At 43.0% G+C, this 21,027-nt stretch overlaps 1 protein-coding gene across 1 annotated transcript; it reads right to left on the bottom strand.

Annotated features, from left to right (window-relative positions):
- Window positions 1-202: 202 nt before the first annotated feature.
- Window positions 203-15,081, bottom strand: SNTN (sentan, cilia apical structure protein). Its single transcript, XM_070391680.1, has 4 exons — window positions 14,971-15,081; window positions 13,097-13,131; window positions 5,690-5,829; window positions 203-1,340 (listed from the first exon to the last, which is right to left on the bottom strand). Exons 1-4 carry the CDS (start codon window positions 15,078-15,080, stop codon window positions 1,182-1,184), a joined length of 444 nt encoding a protein of 147 aa, XP_070247781.1. The 5' UTR covers window position 15,081; the 3' UTR covers window positions 203-1,181.
- Between the last annotated feature and the right edge of the window lie 5,946 nt (window positions 15,082-21,027).

Genomic DNA, 21,027 nt, shown 5'->3' with positions numbered 1-21,027 from the left:
CAAATGTTCAGGCATTGACTTCTGTGTGTGTGTGTAAATTTATATATAGATATGATTTAAACTCAGAATAGGGGCTGTAGGTCCTTAGGACATGACCACTTTTAAATCATAATCTTAAGAGGTTGTTGGTCAAGCCATGGTCACAGATGGCAAGGATATTGTCGTCATTGTTGTTTTTACTTTTAAATCATGTTTACTTAGGAATAATTCACATACAATGAAATTCACCATTTTTAGAGTACAGTTCTAAGAGTTTGACAAATTATGCAGTCATGAAACCACACTACAATCAAGATGCAGACCATTTCCAACTCCCCTAAAAGTTCTCTCATGTCCATTTGTGGATAACTCCACTTACCACCCACAGCCCTGGCCACTGATTTATTCCCCCCTCCCCTATAATTTTGTCTTTTGCAAAATGTCAGTAAAGCTTCTTGAACCTTTGAACCAAGGTCAGGTGGTAACAGCACTTCTAGCATCCTGTAGCCCTTATCATAACTATAATTATGCTCCATATGCAATTGATTAATACATTGTTCAGTGTCTCTTTCCTCTGCTAGACTGCTCCAGGCATGTGTGAGGGCAGGGATGCTCTGGCTGGTTCATTACTGCATCCTTTGGGGCACCATGGAGTAGAAGCTCAGCAAACATTGCTTAATGAATGAATGATGAGTGACTCCCTGACTGTAAGAAAAGTGCTCTGTCACCAATGACTCAGCAGGAGCCATGTGGTCTTCAGTAGTAAAGCATGTTGTAAAGCACCCAGAGACCATGTTATTCAGGCATTCCTGAGAGTGTGCATGGAGTTTGGAGTCATATTGTGTCTGAATATTAGCAACCAGAACCACCTAGACCCGTGGTCGGCAAACTGTGGCTCATGAGCCACATGCGGCTCTTTGACCCTTGAGTGTAGCTCTTCCTAAGCCTTAGGAGTACCCTAATTAAGTTAATAACAATGTACCTACCTATATAGTTTAAGTTTAAAAAATTTGGCTCTCAAAAGAAATTTCAATCGTTGTACTGTTGATATTTGGCTCTGTTGACTAATGAGTTTGCCGACTACTAGACTATCCCAGATGCATGCCAGGATATCAACTAATTGAAAATAAATGGAAAACACTTTTTAATCAGTTAACACTATCTTTTGTCATTACTTTGTCTCACTACATAGTGAAAGCTGTTTATTTAGTCATTTTTACATTCCATATCGTTTGCAGCAAGTCTGACATTACAGTGATGCTTAACAGTAAGATCATGAAGTCCTCAAAATCAAGCTTCTTTTCTGCATGCTCGTCAAGTTCGGAAAGTAGGTCTTTGTATTTTGGTTTGGTTTCTTGTCCCTGTAAGAATAAAGGAGAAGCACAAAACTAATTTATTGTGCCACCTGGGTTTTACAGAGAAAAAGCAATAATAAAGTTTTTATTAACTATAACAACATGCCAAGTTGTTACCAGTGCTACTAGTCAAGCACTGTGGTATAATCTTTGCCTGGTTGTCTCATTGACTCCTCACAGAGACTCTATTGCAGTGGTTCTCAACCTTGGCTGCACATTAGAACCACCTGGGAATCTTTTAAAAATTCTGATTTCTGGGCCTCATCCTCCAGAAATTCTGTTTCTTTGTTATGGGGTGAGGCCACAACATTAGTAACAAAGATACAGAATTTCTGGAGGATGAGGCCCAGAAATCAGGATTTTAAAAAGATTCCCAGGTGATTCTAATGTGCAGCCAAGGTGGAGAACCACTGCTCTATTGAATATATACAATCGTTAGCCCCACTCCACAGGTGCAGTATCAGAGACTTGGTGAGATTTAAGTAACTTGCCCCAAGCCAGGCAGCTCCTGGTTTGGAGTCAGATTCAAAGCCTTGGCTACCTGGCCCTCTAATAACTGCTAAGCCATCTCGCCTCTATCAACACAGAGTGTTGTGTTTTCAGATTTCCAAAACATAACCTCTTTGTTAAGGGAGTTATACAACATGGATTCCACAGAACAGTTAGATTATCCAGAAATATGGAATAAAATATACTAAAAGAAAATATGTGCTTTGGATGATTGGTCAGCATTTAGATTGATCACAAATCAAATCCAAGTTCACAGCCCTCATAAACGGATTGAAGGAAACGTGAATAGTACATAAATGGAGAGGCCTTTCAGTTTCCACCACAGCTTGTGAAATAGCTTCCAAGTGGCATTAAAAACCTTAAGGTCATTTGATTCACTGGTGTACTGAGCTGTGTTTGCATTTAGCTCAACCCCAAATGCTCACACACGTGCCAGCTGTTAAGGAGCCACCACAGCAGGGACTAAGGCAGGTAGGAATGATCATGTTCCCTGCAGGCTTAGACCGGTACTGTTTCTCTGGGCTCATTCTCAGGAGGTCACACCTGCCAGCGAGGGCGGAGGGTGCTCTCCCAGTCCCTCCGAGAAAGCCCAGTGCTATGCTGAGAGGGTCAGATTCCGGATGGAGATGGGAGCACTTGGCTAGCGGACAGCACTTGCCTAACGGGCAGAGGGGCAGCAGGTCTCCTGCACGGCGTGTCAGAAGGTAAAGCTGACCGAGGTCCAGCCGCTTGGGCCTGACCCGCCCTGTGTGCTTGGTAAGTTCTTCGCAGAGCCTTTATGTTCAGTTTCCTCAGACCTGACTGGCTATAGAATAAGATCCCCCAGAAGGCTTATGGGAAAGCAGATGCTCCCCTGGGGACCCAGATTCAGCCGCAGGGTCCATCCAGTTCAGCAGAGAACTCCTCGCGGGGCCGTAGGAGCAGCAGCAGGAGGGCCCTCTGCCCTGGCTCAGATGTGGGCACCGTCTTAGGAGTCTCCCGGAGGGGCGGTTGGTCCAAGGCAGCATTCTGACGCTGCCCGGGCGCTTTCCCCGTCAAGTTCAGCCAGCACCATTGGTACTGGGGCTGCCTCGGGGCCCGCTGTCCCCCAGCACCCCTGAAACACGGCCCTGCTTTCCGGCACTGCCACCCGGGCAGAGGGCAGGACTGTGGGAGGCCCGAGAGTTTGCTGCTGGGGATCCAGAAACTGGCGGCCTTCCTGGGAGTCAGCCTACAGTGCCGAGGGGCACAAGGCTAAGGTGACCTTCCTGGCGGTGCTGGTTTTGGTTTTGCCTCTGGTGTCCTCAGAGGAGGATCCATCCCCGAGGTCCCCATTGTCATCCCCTCAGAAGCTCCCTGAGGACAGACAGGCAGACAGGTCGGGGTCCCTTTTCTCTGGGATTTGTCACTTCTTTTGGCCTCTGAGTCAGGCAACTGTTACAGGATTTTCTCACCTTCTCTTTGAAGACTCCCCAGAACTTTTTGTCAAATTCTGCCTGATATTTCTAGCTGAAAAAATAGCTTTTCTTAAAAAAATTATTTCAAATATAGTAACTGTTTTATATTGGACATTTGAAAAGATATTTTTCAAAAAGAGAATCTATAATAATAAAAGAGTAATATGCTAATTAGACCGATATCCAGACGACCTTCCAGAGGGAAGCCCGGGTCCTGGGTGCCAGAGGGAAGCTGGTGCCAGCAGCTGGGGGAAGGAGGGCCTACTCTTGTACGAATTTTGTGCATTGGGCCTCTAGTGTAAAAATAAATCTTTACCCCATCACCCCAAATAGCTAGCTATTAACATTTCCTTCCAGTCATTTTTCTGTGCATCACCTGAAAGCCTTTCTCTGTCTCCGTTTCTCACACACGCACATACACACACTCATATGCACTCTTTTATAACTTCATTGAAGAATAATTGACAAATATAATTGTATATATTTGAAGTGTACAACGTGATGATTTGACATCCACATAGCTCAGTGATGCCTTTCTTTCCCAGGAACCCATGATGACCCAGATCAAGATGATTAACATACTATCACCTCACATAGTTAAATCATTTGTGTGTGGGGAGATTGCTTAAGATCTGCTCTCGGCAGCTTTCAAGTGCACAGTCCTGTATTATCAGCTACAGTCATCATGCTGTACATTACATCCTCAGAACTTATTCTTCTTATTACTAAAGAGTTATACCCTTTGACCTTATCACCCTACTCCTTCCCCACAAACCCTGGCAACTACTATTCTATTCTCTGTTTCTACCAAATTGGCCTTTTTAAAAAATCACTTATGTGTGGAATCTATTTTTAAAAAGCCAACTTCACAAAGCGCTGTTGAACTAATCATAGATTCACAGGAAGTTGTATCTTTGACCCAGCTCTCCCAGCAAATGATACGTTATATTAGCTCTAGTGTGTCCAACCCACATATGTTTATATTTTAAAGGGATTATAATTCTTATCTTTTAAATCTCTTACACTTATCTTTTAAGTCACTTATAATTCTTACTAATTTTCCCCAGGCTAATAGTTCTCAAAGTATGAATGCACACTGCTGGTAATGCAATTTTAGTTGATGCAAGAATAAATATTAAATAAGAATTGATAAACTACTTATTTTTTACTACCTTTTCCTTTACCCACTGAATTTACACTTACAATAGTGATAAAGTGTCTTTACAAAATGAACTTATTTAAGTAGAGTGCTTAACTTGAAAAAAGTTCTAAGTAAATTATGATACAGGCTGTAGGCAATTGTGGGGAAAATACTGAAGATGGTATTCAACTGACTGACTTTGAGAAACATGCCTCTAGGTGACCCTTTATATACTGCCAGTTCTCACTTTCATATTTTGAACACAGATCTCTATTCTGACCTCCCAACTCATATATCCTGTTGCTGAGTGTTGCCTCTGTTTCTTGGACATCTTACAACTGACACCTTCTAACGGAATTCATCGCCTCCTCCCCACCCTCACCCCACGTCACATCTGCTGAGTCTTCCGTCTTTCTCTTTTCTGGGAATGGGACCACCACCCATTTCACCCCCCCCCCCAAAGTCAGAACTGGGGAATCATAATTTGCTCCTCCTGTCCCTTAACCCTCACAGCCAATCAATAAGCAAATCCTGTTCATTCCACCTTCCAAATGTCTTGCATATTCACCACCCTAGTCCAAACCATAACATCATCTTCCCTGTGGAGTGCTCCCCACCGTCGTTCCATTCTTTTTTTTCCCATCCCCACCCCTGCCCTAATCTGATCTGCAGCTGGTGACATTTCTTCTTCCTAGATTTAGAAACTATGCCCAGCTTCCTTCTGCCCTCAGGCTATGCCTCTGTGAGATTTGGCTTCTCCCCACCTCCCCAGCCTCATTGCACACTGCTTCCTCCTTCCCCTTTCTCACCGGCTACTTACTGGCCCTCACAGGGCTCTGACATGCTTCACGGCCATTGCATCTGCCGTTCCCTCTGCTTGGAATGCTGCCATCCTCACCCCAGCGCCCTGGACTTGCTAACTCTTGCTCATTCTTTAGTTCTCAGTGATCCCTTACTTTCCCAGGAACCCTTTTTTGACCATACCCCAAGATGGCCCCTCCCTTTTACTCTTTTACTGCATGCTCCACTATTTCACCATCCTTTGAATATTTCTAGTTACTTTTCAGCATATCTCTCTACTCTGTGGATTGTTAGCTTTTCACTGCATTAATCCCAGTGCTCACTTCCTGACATATAGTACTAGTAGGTGTTCAATACATGTTTGGTGAATGAAGCAACATGATGGGGTCCCTGAGCTGGAGTTGTGGGCTCTTTGGACCAGCCATTGTGGTGTTGTTCCTGTTTTTCAAGCCGATGAATGCTCTTACCTCTGTGAAATTCCTAAATTGGGTTTGTAGCAGATTTTTGGCAGTAGCTTTTTCAAGTTTACAGTCAGTGTCGGAAGAATTTCTGAAAATCAGAGCAGCAGTGGCGATGGCTTTTTCCAGATCGGAGCCCTTCCCCAGAGCTGTGGGAGGAGAAATGCACAATGACATGGCCCAGGTTAGAAATACTCTCTCCCCAGACACGGGATCATGTCCTCCATGGGAACTGTGGGGGATGGGGTTAGAGAGTGTATGTCAACCTGATTCTGTTCTTGGGCTATTTGTCTTCTACTGGGAATCGGACCTGGGCCTTTAAACATTGGAGAACAAGAGTTCTTTCAGGAGCAACGGAATTGGTAGAATTAGGATGAGATTTACCAACTTCTTGCTATTTGACCTTGGAAAAAACCTTACCTCTCTAGGCTTGGGTTTTCTGAACTGTGAAATGATTATGGAGCACCTACTATGTGCTGGGCTCGGTCCCTGGCGTTGAGGATACCTCACTGAATAAGACACAGTCCTGCTCTTGTGGAGTTAATATTATGTCAGACAAAGCGTCACCTCCTGCCAGTGTGATAAAGGAGGATGACATCAGAACAAACTTTTTGATGTCAGGATAGATAGAGACTTCTGTGACTCACTGCTTCAAGCACAGTGACCTCCCAGCTGGTTTCTCTGGTTTAAATTCCTTGCAAGGTCAGTGCTGACTTTTCTTTCCAGCTGGTAGCACGCAGTGAACACCAAGCACAAGGAAGGGTGAAGAACATTCTTAAGCTCCCTGCTCTCTTAGTCCCTAATACAGCCCTTAGTCTAGAACTTACATTATAGGTATTACATGTTTAACTGGCTTTCTCCCCAACTAGAATGCAAAGTCCATGAGGCCAGGGATCGTACATTTCTTACCGTTATATTCCCAGGACCAGCACAGATGCCAGCTATGTAGTAGTTATTAACACATACTGTTGAATAAATAATAATAAAAAAATTCCACCCCTTTCAGCTCATGTTATGTGCAATAATCATCAATTCAAAGAATGCTGACCAGTCAGAATAATGTGACTTTTGTACCGAGCAGTCCCTGTGTTCCTGGTACTCTCCTAAGGGGCTTTATGACACAACCAGCGGTGGCCCCTCCCCTATATATCTTACAATCCAGTGGAGAAATAAATCATAATCAAGAGGATATGTGTGTATACATGCCTATTTGTTTTATATATATATTTGATAATTATTTGTTTTTACATATATACAATATGCATATTTGCAACTTGCAATATATGAGGCAAAGAAGGTACAGAGAAAAAATAAAAATTACAGAGTGGGTCTGGGAGGAAAGTGACTTAGATAGGTGATCTTGGAGGCCGCTATTAGTATATTAATATTTAAACTAAGACCCATAGGATGAGAAGGAGCCTGCCTTGTAAGAGTGTGGGGTCAGGCTGGGTTATGGCTGTGCAGGGCGTTCCAGGCTCTGGGAACAACATATGCAAAGGCTCAGGAGTCATGCGCTTAGTATATGACAGACCAGAGGCCTCAGATCTGCTGGAGCAGCTGAGATGAGACAGTGTGGCTGGAGGCTAGGAGCTGGCAGGCATTTGAGTGGGGAAGGTAAGCAGGGCCAGACCTGCTCATGGGCCATGGAAAAAAACCAAGATTTCCTTTAAAGAGAAGAGAAAAGGCATTGAAAGGTTTTAAGCATCTACTTTTTTTTCCCAATGAAATGTGAAAGGGAAGAATGAGAGTTAAGAGGAATGGATAAGGAAGTAGTATGTGGGCCTTCTTGGTTTTTGCCGTGTCTCTGAACAGTACCTAAATGGTGCTGTTACAATCTTTGTGTCCATGCACATCTGCCAAGCATTCTAACCAATGAGCTGATCTCTCCCTGTCATATGAGGAAATGTGTGTCCTCCCCACTAACCCAGGCTGTTTCCCCCACCATTTAGCCCGAAGCTGGAACCATTTGGGGTGCCTGGTCTTGCAAATGGATGACCCTTCTCTTTGCCTCTCACTCGGGAGTACTTCACTTATTAATTCCAAACTAAAGCAAGTTGAGGACGTGTGTGTGTGTGTGTGTGTGTGTGTGTGTGTGCAGCAATCTGGTTTGGACAGAAGGTTGGAGTTGCCATTTATTGTGCATCTATTTATGTACTTTAATAACTTGTAGATTTAATTATCATCACAATCATAGGAATTATTGCACCATTTAATGTGATAGTTCATGATATGTATGTGCCATAGTTTAACCATTCAACTTTTAGGGACATTTGGGTGGTTTTGGCTATTAGAAATAAAGCTTGTATGAACATTTTGTTCAAATTACTGTAGAAAACATGATTTTTCGTTGCTTTGGAATAAATGCCTAAGAGTCTAACTGCTGGGTTATATGATAAACCTATTTTTTTTATGGATTTTTTACAGAGAGGAAGGGAGAGGGATAGAGAGAAAGAGAAACATCGATGAGAAGGAAACATCGACCAGCTGCCTCCTGCACACTCCCCACTGGGGATGTGCCCACAACCAAGGTACATGCCCTTGACCGGAATTGAACCTGGGACCCTTCAGTCCGCAGGCCGACGCTCTATCCACTGAGCCAAACCGGTTAGGGTGATAAACCTATTTTTTAAAAGAAACTATATTCTGTTTTCTATAGTGGATGTACCATCTCACAGCCCTATCAGCCACATGTAAGAGAGCCAGTTTTCTCCAGGCGCACCAGCCTTTGCATTGTCACTATTTATTTTAGTCACTCTGATAGGTGTGTGATGACATCTCACTGTGGTTTTAATTTGTATCTCCCAGTGGCTAATGATGCTGAACAGCTTTTCATGTCCTTATTTGCATGAAAGTGAGCCTTCCCTGGTGAAATGTCTGTTCAGGTCTGTTCATGTTATCATCAACTTTAAAATAATTTTTGAGGTTTGAGAATTCTGTATCAGGTAAAGATTCACGTCCTTGGTAGGATATGTGTTTTGCAAATATAGTCTCCCAGTCTTTAGACTGCCATTTTATCTTCTCAAGGGGTTTTCTGTGGAAGAAATGTTTAAAACTTGGATAAAGTCTAACCCTCAGTTTAGCCTCTTATGAAAGATTTGTCCTGTGCATAATTAAAAGTTTTATAACTTCATGTTCTACATTTTAATCCATGAGCCATTGGAGTTCATTGCTGTTTAAGGTGTGAGGTTAGGGTGAGGTTCATTGTGTTACCTGTGAGGACCAATCGCTCTAGCGCTAGCTATTGAAAACTCTATCCTTCCTTCATAATTGCTCTTGCCTCTTTGTCACAAACCAGTTGAGCATATTTGTGTCGGTCACTTTCTGGGTCTCCTCTTCTGCTCCTTTGATCTATGTGTCTACCCTTTGCCACAGTGTTCTGACTCCTGTAAGTCTTAATATTGTAAAGAGTGATTCCTGACACTTTATTGTTTTTCAAAATTACTTTGGCTATTCTAGAGCCTTTGTCTTTCGGCATAAAACTTTAGGATAAGCTTGATTATTTTTGAAAAGCCTTAAATTGCATTAAGCCTAGGAAGCAGTTTGGGGAGAATTGATGTCTTTACTGCATTGACTCTTCCAGTCCATGAACACGGTGTGTCTTTCCAGTATTATACCTTTTAATCCATGAAGAAAGGTGATCCTTCTGAGGACACACTGCTAGGAAGTGGCAGAGCTTGAATTTGAATCCATATTGAAAACATAAGACTCACAAAGACGGATTTTTTCTGCCTGTGTTGTGTTCTGTGCAATCATCAGCATTTAGAACAATGCCTAGCACATAGTAGGTGCTTCACAAATGAATGTCTGCAAAAGCTGTGTCCTTAACTTCTTACTCCTTGACTTCCTCCCTGGTTTCTGATCCTCAGTCTCACTATGGCCTATGGCTTATGCCTTATATTTCTTGCTGCTGCCCGCTTGTCCGGTGGCTGCCCTTCCAGCTGACCTAGAATCCAGCTTTAGAAACCCCCTTGCTTTTGAATTCTGTTTTTAGCTCTTTCTTCCACATCTCTTCAACTCTGCCACATCTGGAAACCTGCATTTGAAATTGGGATTCTTCTCAATTACCCATGTTTTCCTGCTCATCAAAATACAAGGACACCCGGCCGGTGTGGCTCAGCTGTTGAGTGTCAAACCATGAACCTAGAGGTCGCTGGTTCGATTTCCGGTCAGGGCACAATGCCAGGGCTGGATCCCAGTAGGGGGCGTGCAGAAGGCAGCTGATTGATGATGTTTCTCTCATCATTAATGTTTCTGTCTCTCTCTGTCCCTCTCTGTCCCTCTTGCTTCCTCCTTCTGAAACCAATAAAAACATATTTAAAAAAATATGGGCATGTCTTTAGCTCGTGTCTACCTTTCCTGGGGTGAGTGTATTTGAGTTGGTTGGGTGCTGTATGGTGGTAACTTTGAATTTAAGTGGCTAAAGTTGGGCTGTTTATAAATGGTACTGTCTTTACAAAGCAAATTGCTTAGAGGAACCACCTTAATTCCTTAGGTGGTAAATATTTCTTCTGCAACTTTGACCAGTTGATTTCTTCATTAATGACCAAGAGTCATTAGGGAGGGCTTCACAGAAGCTGCTTTCCTGGTCTGAGACTTCTCAGGAGACGCTAGCCTCCTGTCCTCCAGGCTCTGCCCTTCTAGCGAGGGAGGGGTGAATTTCCAAGCTGTGAGCGAGCTTGCCAGTAGTGACAGACATGTCCTCGCTTCCTGTGTGCCATGGGCCTTTCACACAGAATCTTATTCAATCTGAGTAAGACTCAGGGAGGGAGGCGCTACTTGTGTCTCAGTGTTACATACTGGGGACTGACACATGCAGAGTTCAGAATTTTAAGACCACATTGCTCGGCAGTGACAGAGAAATGATCTGAGAGTCTGTCTGACTGCCAAGCCCATAGAGAGCTCAGCCACGTTGGACTGTCCCGTGAGGCATCCCCACGGAGGCTGTGGAGTCAGCATGTCCAACCCTCTGTTGGAGTTCAGGTCTAGATGGGGACTCCATTGGAATAGCCAGCTTCCTCTCCCTTCTCCCCCATCTTTTAAACAGAACATGCATCCCCCCTGACTATAAAATAGCACATGCTCGTGGTAAACACCGAGCTGGATAATATTCAAAAGAAAAGCTAAGGAGGGGCGCTAGTTATCCTTCCACACTGTGCTCCTTTGTGAGGCCTTGGGTTCCTGCTTTCACGGTTGGCTCTTCACTTACAAACCTCAGCACTTGGTCTCCAATCCCTGCCCTGCCTGCTTCAGGATTGCAAGCAGATAAGCGAAAGCACATTGTCAAAGGCTGTTATTAAAAAAGGCAAAGGATTGATGCTTTTCTTTTGGCAGTGTTTACTGGCTCTCTTGCCTCTGGAATGGGAGTATGGAGAGAGCGTTAAAACAGGCTGCTTCATGTCCCCCTCTCCTGCTGTTTCCTACCTCACTATTGACTCTTTCATAATATGAACTGTGTGTAGTTCCTTAAATGCTCTTTTCTCCCAACAAGAATTTATTGGGAAGTGCTCATTGCCAGGCCCCATCCTAGCTGTGGAGACAGAGCAGTGAGCAATGTGGAGAGAAGAATCCTTGGTTTCCTGGAGCGTGGGTTCTGGTGGACGGTAGTAGTGAATGAATGTGGAGCTCATGCTCTCTGCCAGCCACTCCTCCAGGGGTGCACGAGTCAACACATTCAGTTCCTGTATCAGCCTCCGAGGTAGGTTTCAGTATCATCTCCACACTGTAGAGGAGAACACTGAGGCACAGAGAGGCTAAGTAGCTTGCTCAAGGTCACCCAGCCAGTCTGGCCCCTCACCATGACGCATATTGCCTCTGGATGTTGGGTTTCAGGCAGTGTATTCTGTAGGACTCTTCCAACTCTGACATGTCCCTACTCTGTGCTTCTTACTTCCCTAAACATAAACTTGTCACAATCTCACACTAAAACACTGTCTGAGCTGACTTGAACCTCAGAACAATTCTCTACCTCTTTCTCCTGCCCTGGACCATGGAACTAAACATTAAATATTTGATCTAGTAACTTCCTGGCACTTTAGTGTAACTCTCAGTACAGCAAGCTGTCAGAATCACCTCATTTTAGAACTTTTCCTAATATTTGTTATTTTTGGAAATGAAGACCTCCAGGAGAAGAGTACAGGTTAACATGAGTAGCATATATATATATATATATATATATATATATATATATATATATAAACCAAACACTAGATATCTCCCATTTTCTTGCTAGATTAATTGTTTCTTCAATATTATAGTACTACTCAACCTTTTCCACTATCAAATGACTTTGTATGCTCCAGACAAATATGGCCTCATCCTCCACTCCCACCCTCCAAGAGATCAAGGGCATAAGCCCAAGTAGCTAGAAAAAATGTGGGTTCATACTGACTTCTATTTCATGATCTACCCATTCTTGTATCAATGAATAACATTTAACATTACTTACAGAATAAAACACATTCTGGGAAAAGAACTCAAGGTGATCTTGTGTTTTCTTAAGGGAATAAATGTGGCTCAAATGTAAAGTCTGGTGCTAGGAATGGTGAGTGTGCATGTGTGTGCACGTGTGTGTGAGGCAGAGAGGGTGACAGAGTTTTAATCCCCTCCTCAACCTCCCAAAGGGAGGAAGTATTAGGAATGTCATCGATACATATCATAGACATGATGTTGTCAGAAATTATCAAAAATACTGGAAATTATGTAAATTATAAAACAGAAATCATAAGTCTGGTGTTAGGATAGTGTAAAAATATTTTCATCAAGATGATTTATCTAAATTGAAAAAGTCTCCTTTGGCAACATTGGCTGGTCATTTCGGAGGACAAACAACTGCAATGCAGTAAGATCCAGCTGTGCCTCTTTCTCTGTGAATGTTTTAAGTCACACATTTTGGAATAAGATAATGATCCAAGTATATGAGTTTTTAAAAAAATTATATTGTTATTTCTATGGCAATAGTGTTAGATCTAAAGACATTTTACCTATAGAAATGGAATTCTGAGGGCAAATATTTACACTTTGGGAGTTGGCCACACTGTTTTCACTCAATCGGAGGCAGTTGTGGGTTGACCGCATCCTGAGTTCCACCGAACATTCATGAATTAGATGTTGATGGTATTGCTCCCGATTTATTGAAGATGCCAACAGTGGAGAGACAAGGAGACCCTGGGTGGGAATCACACTGACTAGGGGTCTGGATCCATCGTGGCTTGGCCTTCAGTGGGCTAAGTTTGGGTAAGCTAATTCCCACTCCAGGATCTCAGTTCCCAAACCTTTAAAAAGAACATCATGGTTTGATGATTTATCCACAAGGTCCCTTACATTTTGGACATTCTCTGATGTCCTGTTATTTTTAACTCTTGGTCAACTGTCATAGTAGAGAAGAAACACGAACATCTCAGTCGCCCCACACCTTACCTTTTATTGAAGCCAGTTGTTTGGATATTGAAATGCTGCCAACAAAATGAAAGAAACATAATGATTCTGAGAGTTTGGGTATTGAAATAAACATCTACAGTAGAGCAATACAATGGCTTAAAGATGAACTATGTTTCATAAATATTCACTGAGCATTCTGGTGGAGCGGTCATCTGTCTTTTAAAATTCTTTCTTCCCTTGATGCATTTAGGTAAAGAAGTGCTTAACAATGGCTGGCCCACATATCCTAGTCTTTTGTGTATTTTTGTGACCATGTGACTAAATTACCCACAATGGAAAAGGAGTAGAAGAGAAGTGATCACCTTCCATGTAAGCTTTTCCATGCTCTTTCCCATTCCCAGAGGATTAACATAGAAATGATCAGGGGTACTTTGGAATCCACATGTTAAAGATACTTGCCACAGCAGCCTGTGTCCCTGTATGGTTGTAGGGAGTGAAACTGCCATTGACCAGAAAGCCCCACTCTGGACTGTCACATAAAAAAGAAAAAATAACTTCTTCTGTAAAACTCAAAGGATTTAAAGTTTATTTGTTCTGACAGCTTAGCCTACCTCCCTAAAATCTAAGTATTGTGCTGGGGAGTGGGGATGCACCAGTGAATGGCTGAGATAGGTTCCTGCACTCTTGGGGCTTAGATTCTAGTACAGAAGACAGATGTTAAATGGGCAGCTCAATAAATAGTAACAACAGAGCATACACAAAGGGCAGGGAAGGGCTAACCCAGTCTACAGGTCAGAGTAATGGCATTTCCTCTGAGTCCAACGAATCAGTAGGTGAAAAAGGAAGACGGGTGTTCCAAGCAGGGGAAACAGTGTGCTGAGTCCCTGATGTGGGAGAAAGCATGGCATGATTGAAAAGCCGAAGGAAGCAGAGTGTCTGCAACCTGGAGAAGGAAGGAAATAGTGGTGGAAGGTGAGTCCAGGGCCAGGGCCAGAGCATGCTGAGCCTTATCAAGGACTCAGGTAGGTATCCTAAGGGCACTAAGAAGGAAGGGCATGCCATGATCGGATTCCCATTTGGGGAAGTTATTTCACCAGATACATGAGAAGGAGATTAGAACAAGGCCAGATGGGAGGTAGGAAGATGGATCTTGCTCCCTTAAAAAGACCATATCAATGTTTGCTTGATATTTCAGCCTCCAATTTATAGAGTCATTTTGAGAAAGCCAATAAGAACAATAGAACTTGGTCATATCTTTAACATATATTCTTTGTCATATCGTATCCTTAAAGGGAATGTTTAAGGAAGGTTCAAGATCTGGTTTTGGCATTAACTTGTCAATAGATCATCACCCTTGGGAACCTCATTTTTCTTACTTTCAAAATTCTATGATATCCTGGACCTTGGTTTATTTTCTGTTACCAGGGTCTCCTCCATTAGTTTTTGAGGCTCTTGAAAGCAAAGCTAGTCAGGTTATCCTGTATCTCCCACACTGGGCTAAGTATTCAAAAAACAGTTTTTGAATTAAAGTAGGAAATAGCTGTTATTTATTAGCCATAATTTTACATATTTGAATGATATGAGACAATTTCCTCTGTCATGGATAATATAAAAGAATATGTCATATAGTTAACAGCACTACCAATTTTGATTTACAAATGTTTCTCAAGAGCAATCAAAGACATTTGAGTTAATAGTATCACCTTTTCAGTTTGCATATTTGTTCTCTTTATCTTTCCAATACAGTTTAAAAATTTTCTCTTTATTTTCCAATTCAGTATAAAGCTGGATTGGGGCGAGTAACAGGCACAAACCTGCAATATCTTGGCTATGAAGTTGTTCACGGGGACTCTTTGGAAATACACCTGCAAGCTTAAATGAAACTCAGTAAAGGAGAGCCAAGGGCCACTGACCTTTTGGGCATTTTCTTAGGTGCTAAAGTGGATGCTGGGGCTGCAGAAGAATCGGGCTTCCCTTCCAAGTGCAGAGCTCGGTCCTGGGTACTGTGCATGCAGCCACACATACTCGGGCCTCCTGTTGTGTGTTGGCCCTTCCTAAGCAACAGTCACTTGCCCACTGTTACTATTGTCATTTCCTCCATAACAACTATACAGAATACTATTAAACTGCTTATGCCAGTGGTTCTCAACCTTCTGGCCCTTTAAATACAGTTCCTCATGTTATGACCCAACCATAAAATTATTTTCGTTGCTACTTCATAACTGTAATGTTGCTACTGTTATGAATCATAATGTAAATATCTGATATGGGCGACCCCTGTGAAAGGGTCGTTTGACCACCAAAGGGGTCGCGACCCACAGGTTGAGAACTGCTGGCTTATGCATTCAACACATATTTGAGTGTTTACTGGGGCCAGGCATCTTACAAGGTACCGGGGGCACAAGAGTGAAGCAAAATCAGATACAGACCTTGGGAAAGACTGATATTAATCAAGTAATCACGCAAACAGGGACACCTGTGAAGAATACCAGGCAAGGGAGGGGTGCCCTGAGATTGGTGTCAGATCTGGAGGTCAGAAATACATCCCTGGTGAAAGTGCAAGGGATCCACACTGGAGGCAGACAGAGTAGCCTGTGCTGAGCCCAGTGGCAGGAAGGAGTGTGATGAACAGGGGGCGCTGGAAGGCCAATGTTGCTGGACCAGAAGGGTGAGGGGGACTGAGGCTCTGGCTGAGGATGAAGAGGAGGATGGAGGCTAGACAATGCAGGAACTGTGGGTCACCATAGGGGATTTTCACTGTATGTCAAAAGAACAGGAAATCATTTGTGAGTATTAAGCAGGGAGACTAATAAAGTTAGGTGGACATTTTGGAAAAATCCCTTTAGCTTCAATGTGAGTGCTGGTTTAGAGAGGGAGCCAGAGTAAATGCAGCAAGACTGGTAGGGAGGCTACTTCACTTGTGTTAGCTTGGAGCTTTCTGTAAAAACTGGGGAGGGGGGGGGTGTCAACTCAATCAAATTAGTCTGGGTCAGGGAAGGCATGACCAGTGATTATTTATTTAGATCATGGGTGGGTTGATGGGTGAGAGGAGCTAGATCTCAAGGGAAGCTACGCATAGTCATTGTTCAGCCTTCAAGTTGGCTCCAGGGACATGCCATCTTATTACTGCATCCCGGGTCACTGTTCCACCATATGGCCATGTCACTCTCATTGCTTGCTTCTCTTTACTTTTTTTTCCTCTTCCCTCTACCTCCTGACCAATTTCCTTAGCATTTTTTTCACTTCCATTTGGGAGGGAGAGTTTCCTTTGCCTTACTAACTCACTATCGCCCATACTGATCAGAGTTTTAATGTCAGTTCGCCTATGCAATTATCTCCCTTGGATTAGGTGCTGCTGTGAGCCAACCTTGCTGCTCAAATGAAAACATGGAGCAGTTTCCTCAGCAGAGGGCAACGGGTAGGTGTCCCAGATCTGGATTTGTAGCACACACTCCAGGATTCTGACATGGACAGGAGAACTGTGGACAGTGTAAAAAGAAGCTCTGAAGTAGAAAGATCTGAGTGTGCATTTTGACTCTGCCACTTACTAGCTGTGTTACCTGGGATAAGATCTTTACAAATGCCAAGTCTACTTTCTCATAAAATAATACATTCCTTGTTGGGTTATTGTGAAGGTGGATGTCAATGTTGGTGAAGAACTCAGCATAATGTCTGATACATGGGGAGCAATCCTATATAATAAGAGCTAATATGCAAATGATCATCACGCCCTTGCACCCTCACACCTGGGGCTGGGGGACCTGAGGCTGGGCTGGGAGTCCTGAGGCTGCACCCCCCACCTGGCGGGGCTTGACAGGGGACCTGAGGCTGCACCCCCTGCATGGTGGGGCTTGGTGGGGAACCTGAGGCTGTGCCCTCCACCCAGTGGGACTTGGTGGGGGACCTGAGGCTGCATCCCCCACCCTGCAGGGCTTGATGGGGGTGGGGCTGGCTGGGTCTGGGTCTCGTACGATTTTGAGGCGCACACAGGTGGACAGGGACTTGACTCTGGGTCCTGCAGCATGCCCCAGACTCTGACAGGAGGGAAATTTTCATATACATTTTACTAATTTTCTTTCCTCTCTGACACTTCTATTATAGAGAAAGGGCAAATAGCAATATTAAAATATTTCCTCTAATTAATTTCCTTTAAATGTGCATGAATTTCATGCACCAGGCCACTAGTTAGTACATAATAGTCATAGAGAAGAAGATATTAGAGATGACTATCATCAGGGTCCTGGCAGGACACAGAATCTAATTAAATGGCACCAGAGAGATCCATGAAAGGTTTACTAGTGGTCAGGGTTAAGAAACTCAACATGGATATTGAAGCACCTAGAAGCTAACCACACTTTGTCCTGGAAGGGCAAAGAGAGGAAATTGTACATTGGATCGAGTGAGAGCTGAATTCTTGGAGCAGGGGCCACGTGACAGAAGCTGTGGTTGAAGGGAGGCAGCCATGGCTGGAAATCAGGCAAAGCAGGGAGGGAGTGGGGGAGAAGTTGCCCAGATTCTGATCTCCAACCTGTGCCTCCCCATTGCCTCAGCCAATCAGGAAACAGAGGCAGGGAGCCTGAGTGGTTGGATATGTAGGAATCAGCCTCCTAGGATATAGACAAGGGCAGAGAATGGAATGAGGGGTGAACAAGTGTACCAGAAAGAGCAGGATGATGATGATGATGATGAAGATGATGGTGATGATGGTGGCAATGAAGATGGTGATGATGGAAGCAAAATACTGGTAAACAGGTTTATTGATAACCTCTTCATCAAGATTGAATCAAAGCTGGGATTCTGAAAAAAGAGAGTAGCATTCACAGACAGTTTTGTGAATACATACTTTTCCCCATACCAGGATCTCACAATATCATGAAACATTTAGGCTATTATGCACAGTGTTAAGTCATCTGGAAGAAAAACTACACATTAAAAACCAAAAACTCCTTAGTCGATCTGGTCCTTTGGAAATAAGAGGGTGGCACTTGAGTGTAGGGAGGCGGGCATCAGTTTGGGTGTAGATGGCAAGCAGGGATTTGACAAACAACTCCATGTGGACTTATGGACAAGCACACAAGACCACCTGCCCAGAGGGGCTCTTGTATGCAGGGTAACAGCCCGAGGCAGCCCAAGGTGAACACAGTATTAATGGTGCTTGAGGTGTGGTCACTGTGTATGTGAGAAAAATGTAGTCTCAGAAGTGCTTTTACTCAGTTTTCTCTCACAGTTTGGTCACCGTCCTGCTTCCTACTCAGCCAAAATGAAATAGCGGGTAACAGAGGGAGGTTCTAAGAGGCTTGCCTTGGATAGTGTGCCTTGTGCTTTTTTCTGCAGCAGCTCCATGATTTCTGTTTTGGGGAGTCCTAGGACTTCTTGAAATTATGCAAAAATTGTATGGGTGCCTTTTCCCAGTTGAAAAAACTGCTGGATTCTCTGTGTCTTAAAGCCCCTGTAAGAGTCGTTGCCATAGGCAACTGCCAGCAGGTTGGTCATGATATTGCCATTTTGGAGAGAACCTCCAGCCTCACCCCAAGAGGAGCAGTGTGTATGTACCTTCCATTTCTCACAATTAACATGATTGTTAAAATCTGTGCATTGAATAATAGGTACTGTACCAGGTCTTTGATAAATATTTATTTTTATTCTCAACAACCATTAGAAATAGGAGTTGTCATTATTTACAAATGGTAAAAATGAAGTTTTAATGGGGTTAAATTACCTGACCAAAATCTTATGGCTAATAAATGAATGAGCCTAGCTTCAAATGTAGGGCAGTAGGGTTTCAACCTTGATGCTCTGTGATTACATCAAGTTGCTTCCTTCTGCATTGTTTCATCACTAACTTTAGAGCTGCACTTCTTGTTTCCCAAGTTGAGGCCCGACTCTATAGAAAGCCTGTGAGAAATCTTACCAGCGTTTTTTACCCCAAACTAACCTCTTCTTTCTCTCCATATCCTCAAAGTGCATTTCACCTCTACATTCACATCATTTGTTTTGTATTTATAGTTAGCTATGATTTATCTTTCCTTTTCATTAGCTTGTGAAAATTACAATAACAATAATAATAACAACAAGTAGCATTCGTTAAAACCTCCTAAGTGCCAGGCATTGCTATGCACTTCACTTGCCTGGCTCATTCAGTTCTTAGAACACTCTTTTGGTGGCATTATTATCATTCGCGCTGTGCACATGCCAACGCAGGCTAGATCAGGGCTTGAGCACATAGCTAATAAGACTTGGGACTCAAAAAAAGTTTTGTTTTCAATGTAAATGAAAAATAAGCATTTCTCAATGCTATGAAAAATAAAGTTTAGTTAATTTCAAGTTTGTTAGTTTGTTGAAATTTCCAGATGTGGTTAAAAATAAACTGTTATTTTGCTTTTTTTTTTTTTAAAAAAAGCTTAGGATTCAAGCAACAGTCTTTCTGACTCCAACATTCGAGGTTTCAACCATTATCTTCTCTGCAGGGACTAGCATCTTCCTCTCAGGGTCTAGCCTCATGCTAAGGAGATGTTTATGGAACCGAACATTTGTTGAATACTTCCGCCAGGCGAGAATAGCCCTTTAACCCAGGATGGAAAGTGTAATATCCCCGGAGAAAGTTGAGCGTATATCTGGTCATGGGAATATGTAGTGTCCAGTGCTCCGTCCCTGCTTTCCCAGGACATTGAGAATGAGTGGAATTCCCAAGAAGAGGGTGTTATGCCCACTAAAGGAGGAGATGACAAAGAGGAAAATTTCTTTTACACCCAGTAGGCCCTCATTTGAATATACGATGGTTTATGTATTCATTGTCCTGTTGATGGATATTTGGGTTATTTCCCGTTTGGGACCATTATAAATAAAGTGGCGACAGACATTTTCCTACAAGTATTTCTATGTATGTACCTGTTTCTCTCGGGTATTTATGTGGGAGTGGAATTCCTGAGTAGCAGGGTAGATTATGTTTAATTTTCTTAGAAGCTACCCCATACTTTTCCAAAGGAATTGTTTCCTTTTACACTCCCACCAGTAATGGATGACAGTTCCAGTTCTTCCACATCCTCACCAACACTCTGCACAGCCCAGTCTTCTTAAGCTTTATTTATTCTGATACCACAGTGTGGTCGTCATTTGCAGTTCCTTGATGACCGATGCTACTGAGTGCCTTTTCACATGCTTCCTAGCTATTTGCTTGTCCTCTTCGGAAGACGCCCCATAATGAGAAAACAAACGACAAATACACAAAAAGCATGAACAAACTGCAAAACCAACATGTTGAATAAAAAAGGCAGACAGAAAAATTCTGCTTATCTGAAGTTCAAGAACAGGAAAAAATACTCCATGGCGATGGAAGTTGAGAGAGAGGTTACCCTCTGGAAGGGGCAATGACCAGTGACCATGAAGCAGCGTGAGGGCACTTTCGGGGATAATGAAAGTGTTTTTATATCTTGATCTGGGAAGGGTCACATACATAAACAAGTTTTACTTCAATAAAGTTTATTCAAGAAATTTTATTAAAACTTTTGCCAAATAAATTCATTTGAAGAATGAGGTTCAGGAAGCTTGGCTCACCTCAGTTTGAGGCCACTATCAAGGAAGGCATTGATCGCACGCCCCCACCAACACCACTGTGGGCCCCCAGCTAAGAGATAAAACACCATTCCACTCACTGTCCGGATCTTATCTTTGAGGACTTTCTTCCACCAGGCAAGAATAGCCCTTACTCTCAGGAGCCGGCTTCTCCAACTAAGTATGTCTTCAATTCTATTAGCAAAGATGCTCCTTTCCTCTCCAATGAAAACTTAAGAGGAATAATTTAGTTTACTGAGTTCTTCCTCAATTTTGTTGCCACAAATTCTGTTGAATAAACTACATAGTTGGGCTCCGGGCACTGGGATAACTTGTATTGATTTTTTCTCAAGGCCTAATCTAATTGTTATTCTATAGTCTGCTCTGTCCTTTTCCTACAGTAAAAGGATTCCAGAAAC

This window comes from Myotis yumanensis, unplaced genomic scaffold (assembly GCF_028538775.1).
Source record: "Myotis yumanensis isolate MYYU_CA2020_CCGP unplaced genomic scaffold, mMyoYum1.0.hap1 SCAF_14, whole genome shotgun sequence".
Taxonomy (NCBI): domain Eukaryota; kingdom Metazoa; phylum Chordata; class Mammalia; order Chiroptera; family Vespertilionidae; genus Myotis; species Myotis yumanensis.
This window is presented reverse-complemented; position numbering and strand designations above follow the sequence as displayed.

Bases quoted from the DNA above. Each gene is read 5' to 3' on its own strand.
- SNTN (XM_070391680.1), bottom strand. From the start codon at position 15,080: ATGTGTGGCTGCATGCACAGTACCCAGGACCGAGCTCTGCACTTGGAA. The intron at 13,132-14,970 runs GTCAGTGGCCCT...TTTTGTTGGCAG, and splicing joins CCTAAGAAAATGCCCAAAAG to CATTTCAATATCCAAACAAC. The intron at 5,830-13,096 runs GTAAGGTGTGGG...CTCCTCCCACAG, and splicing joins ACAACTGGCTTCAATAAAAG to CTCTGGGGAAGGGCTCCGAT.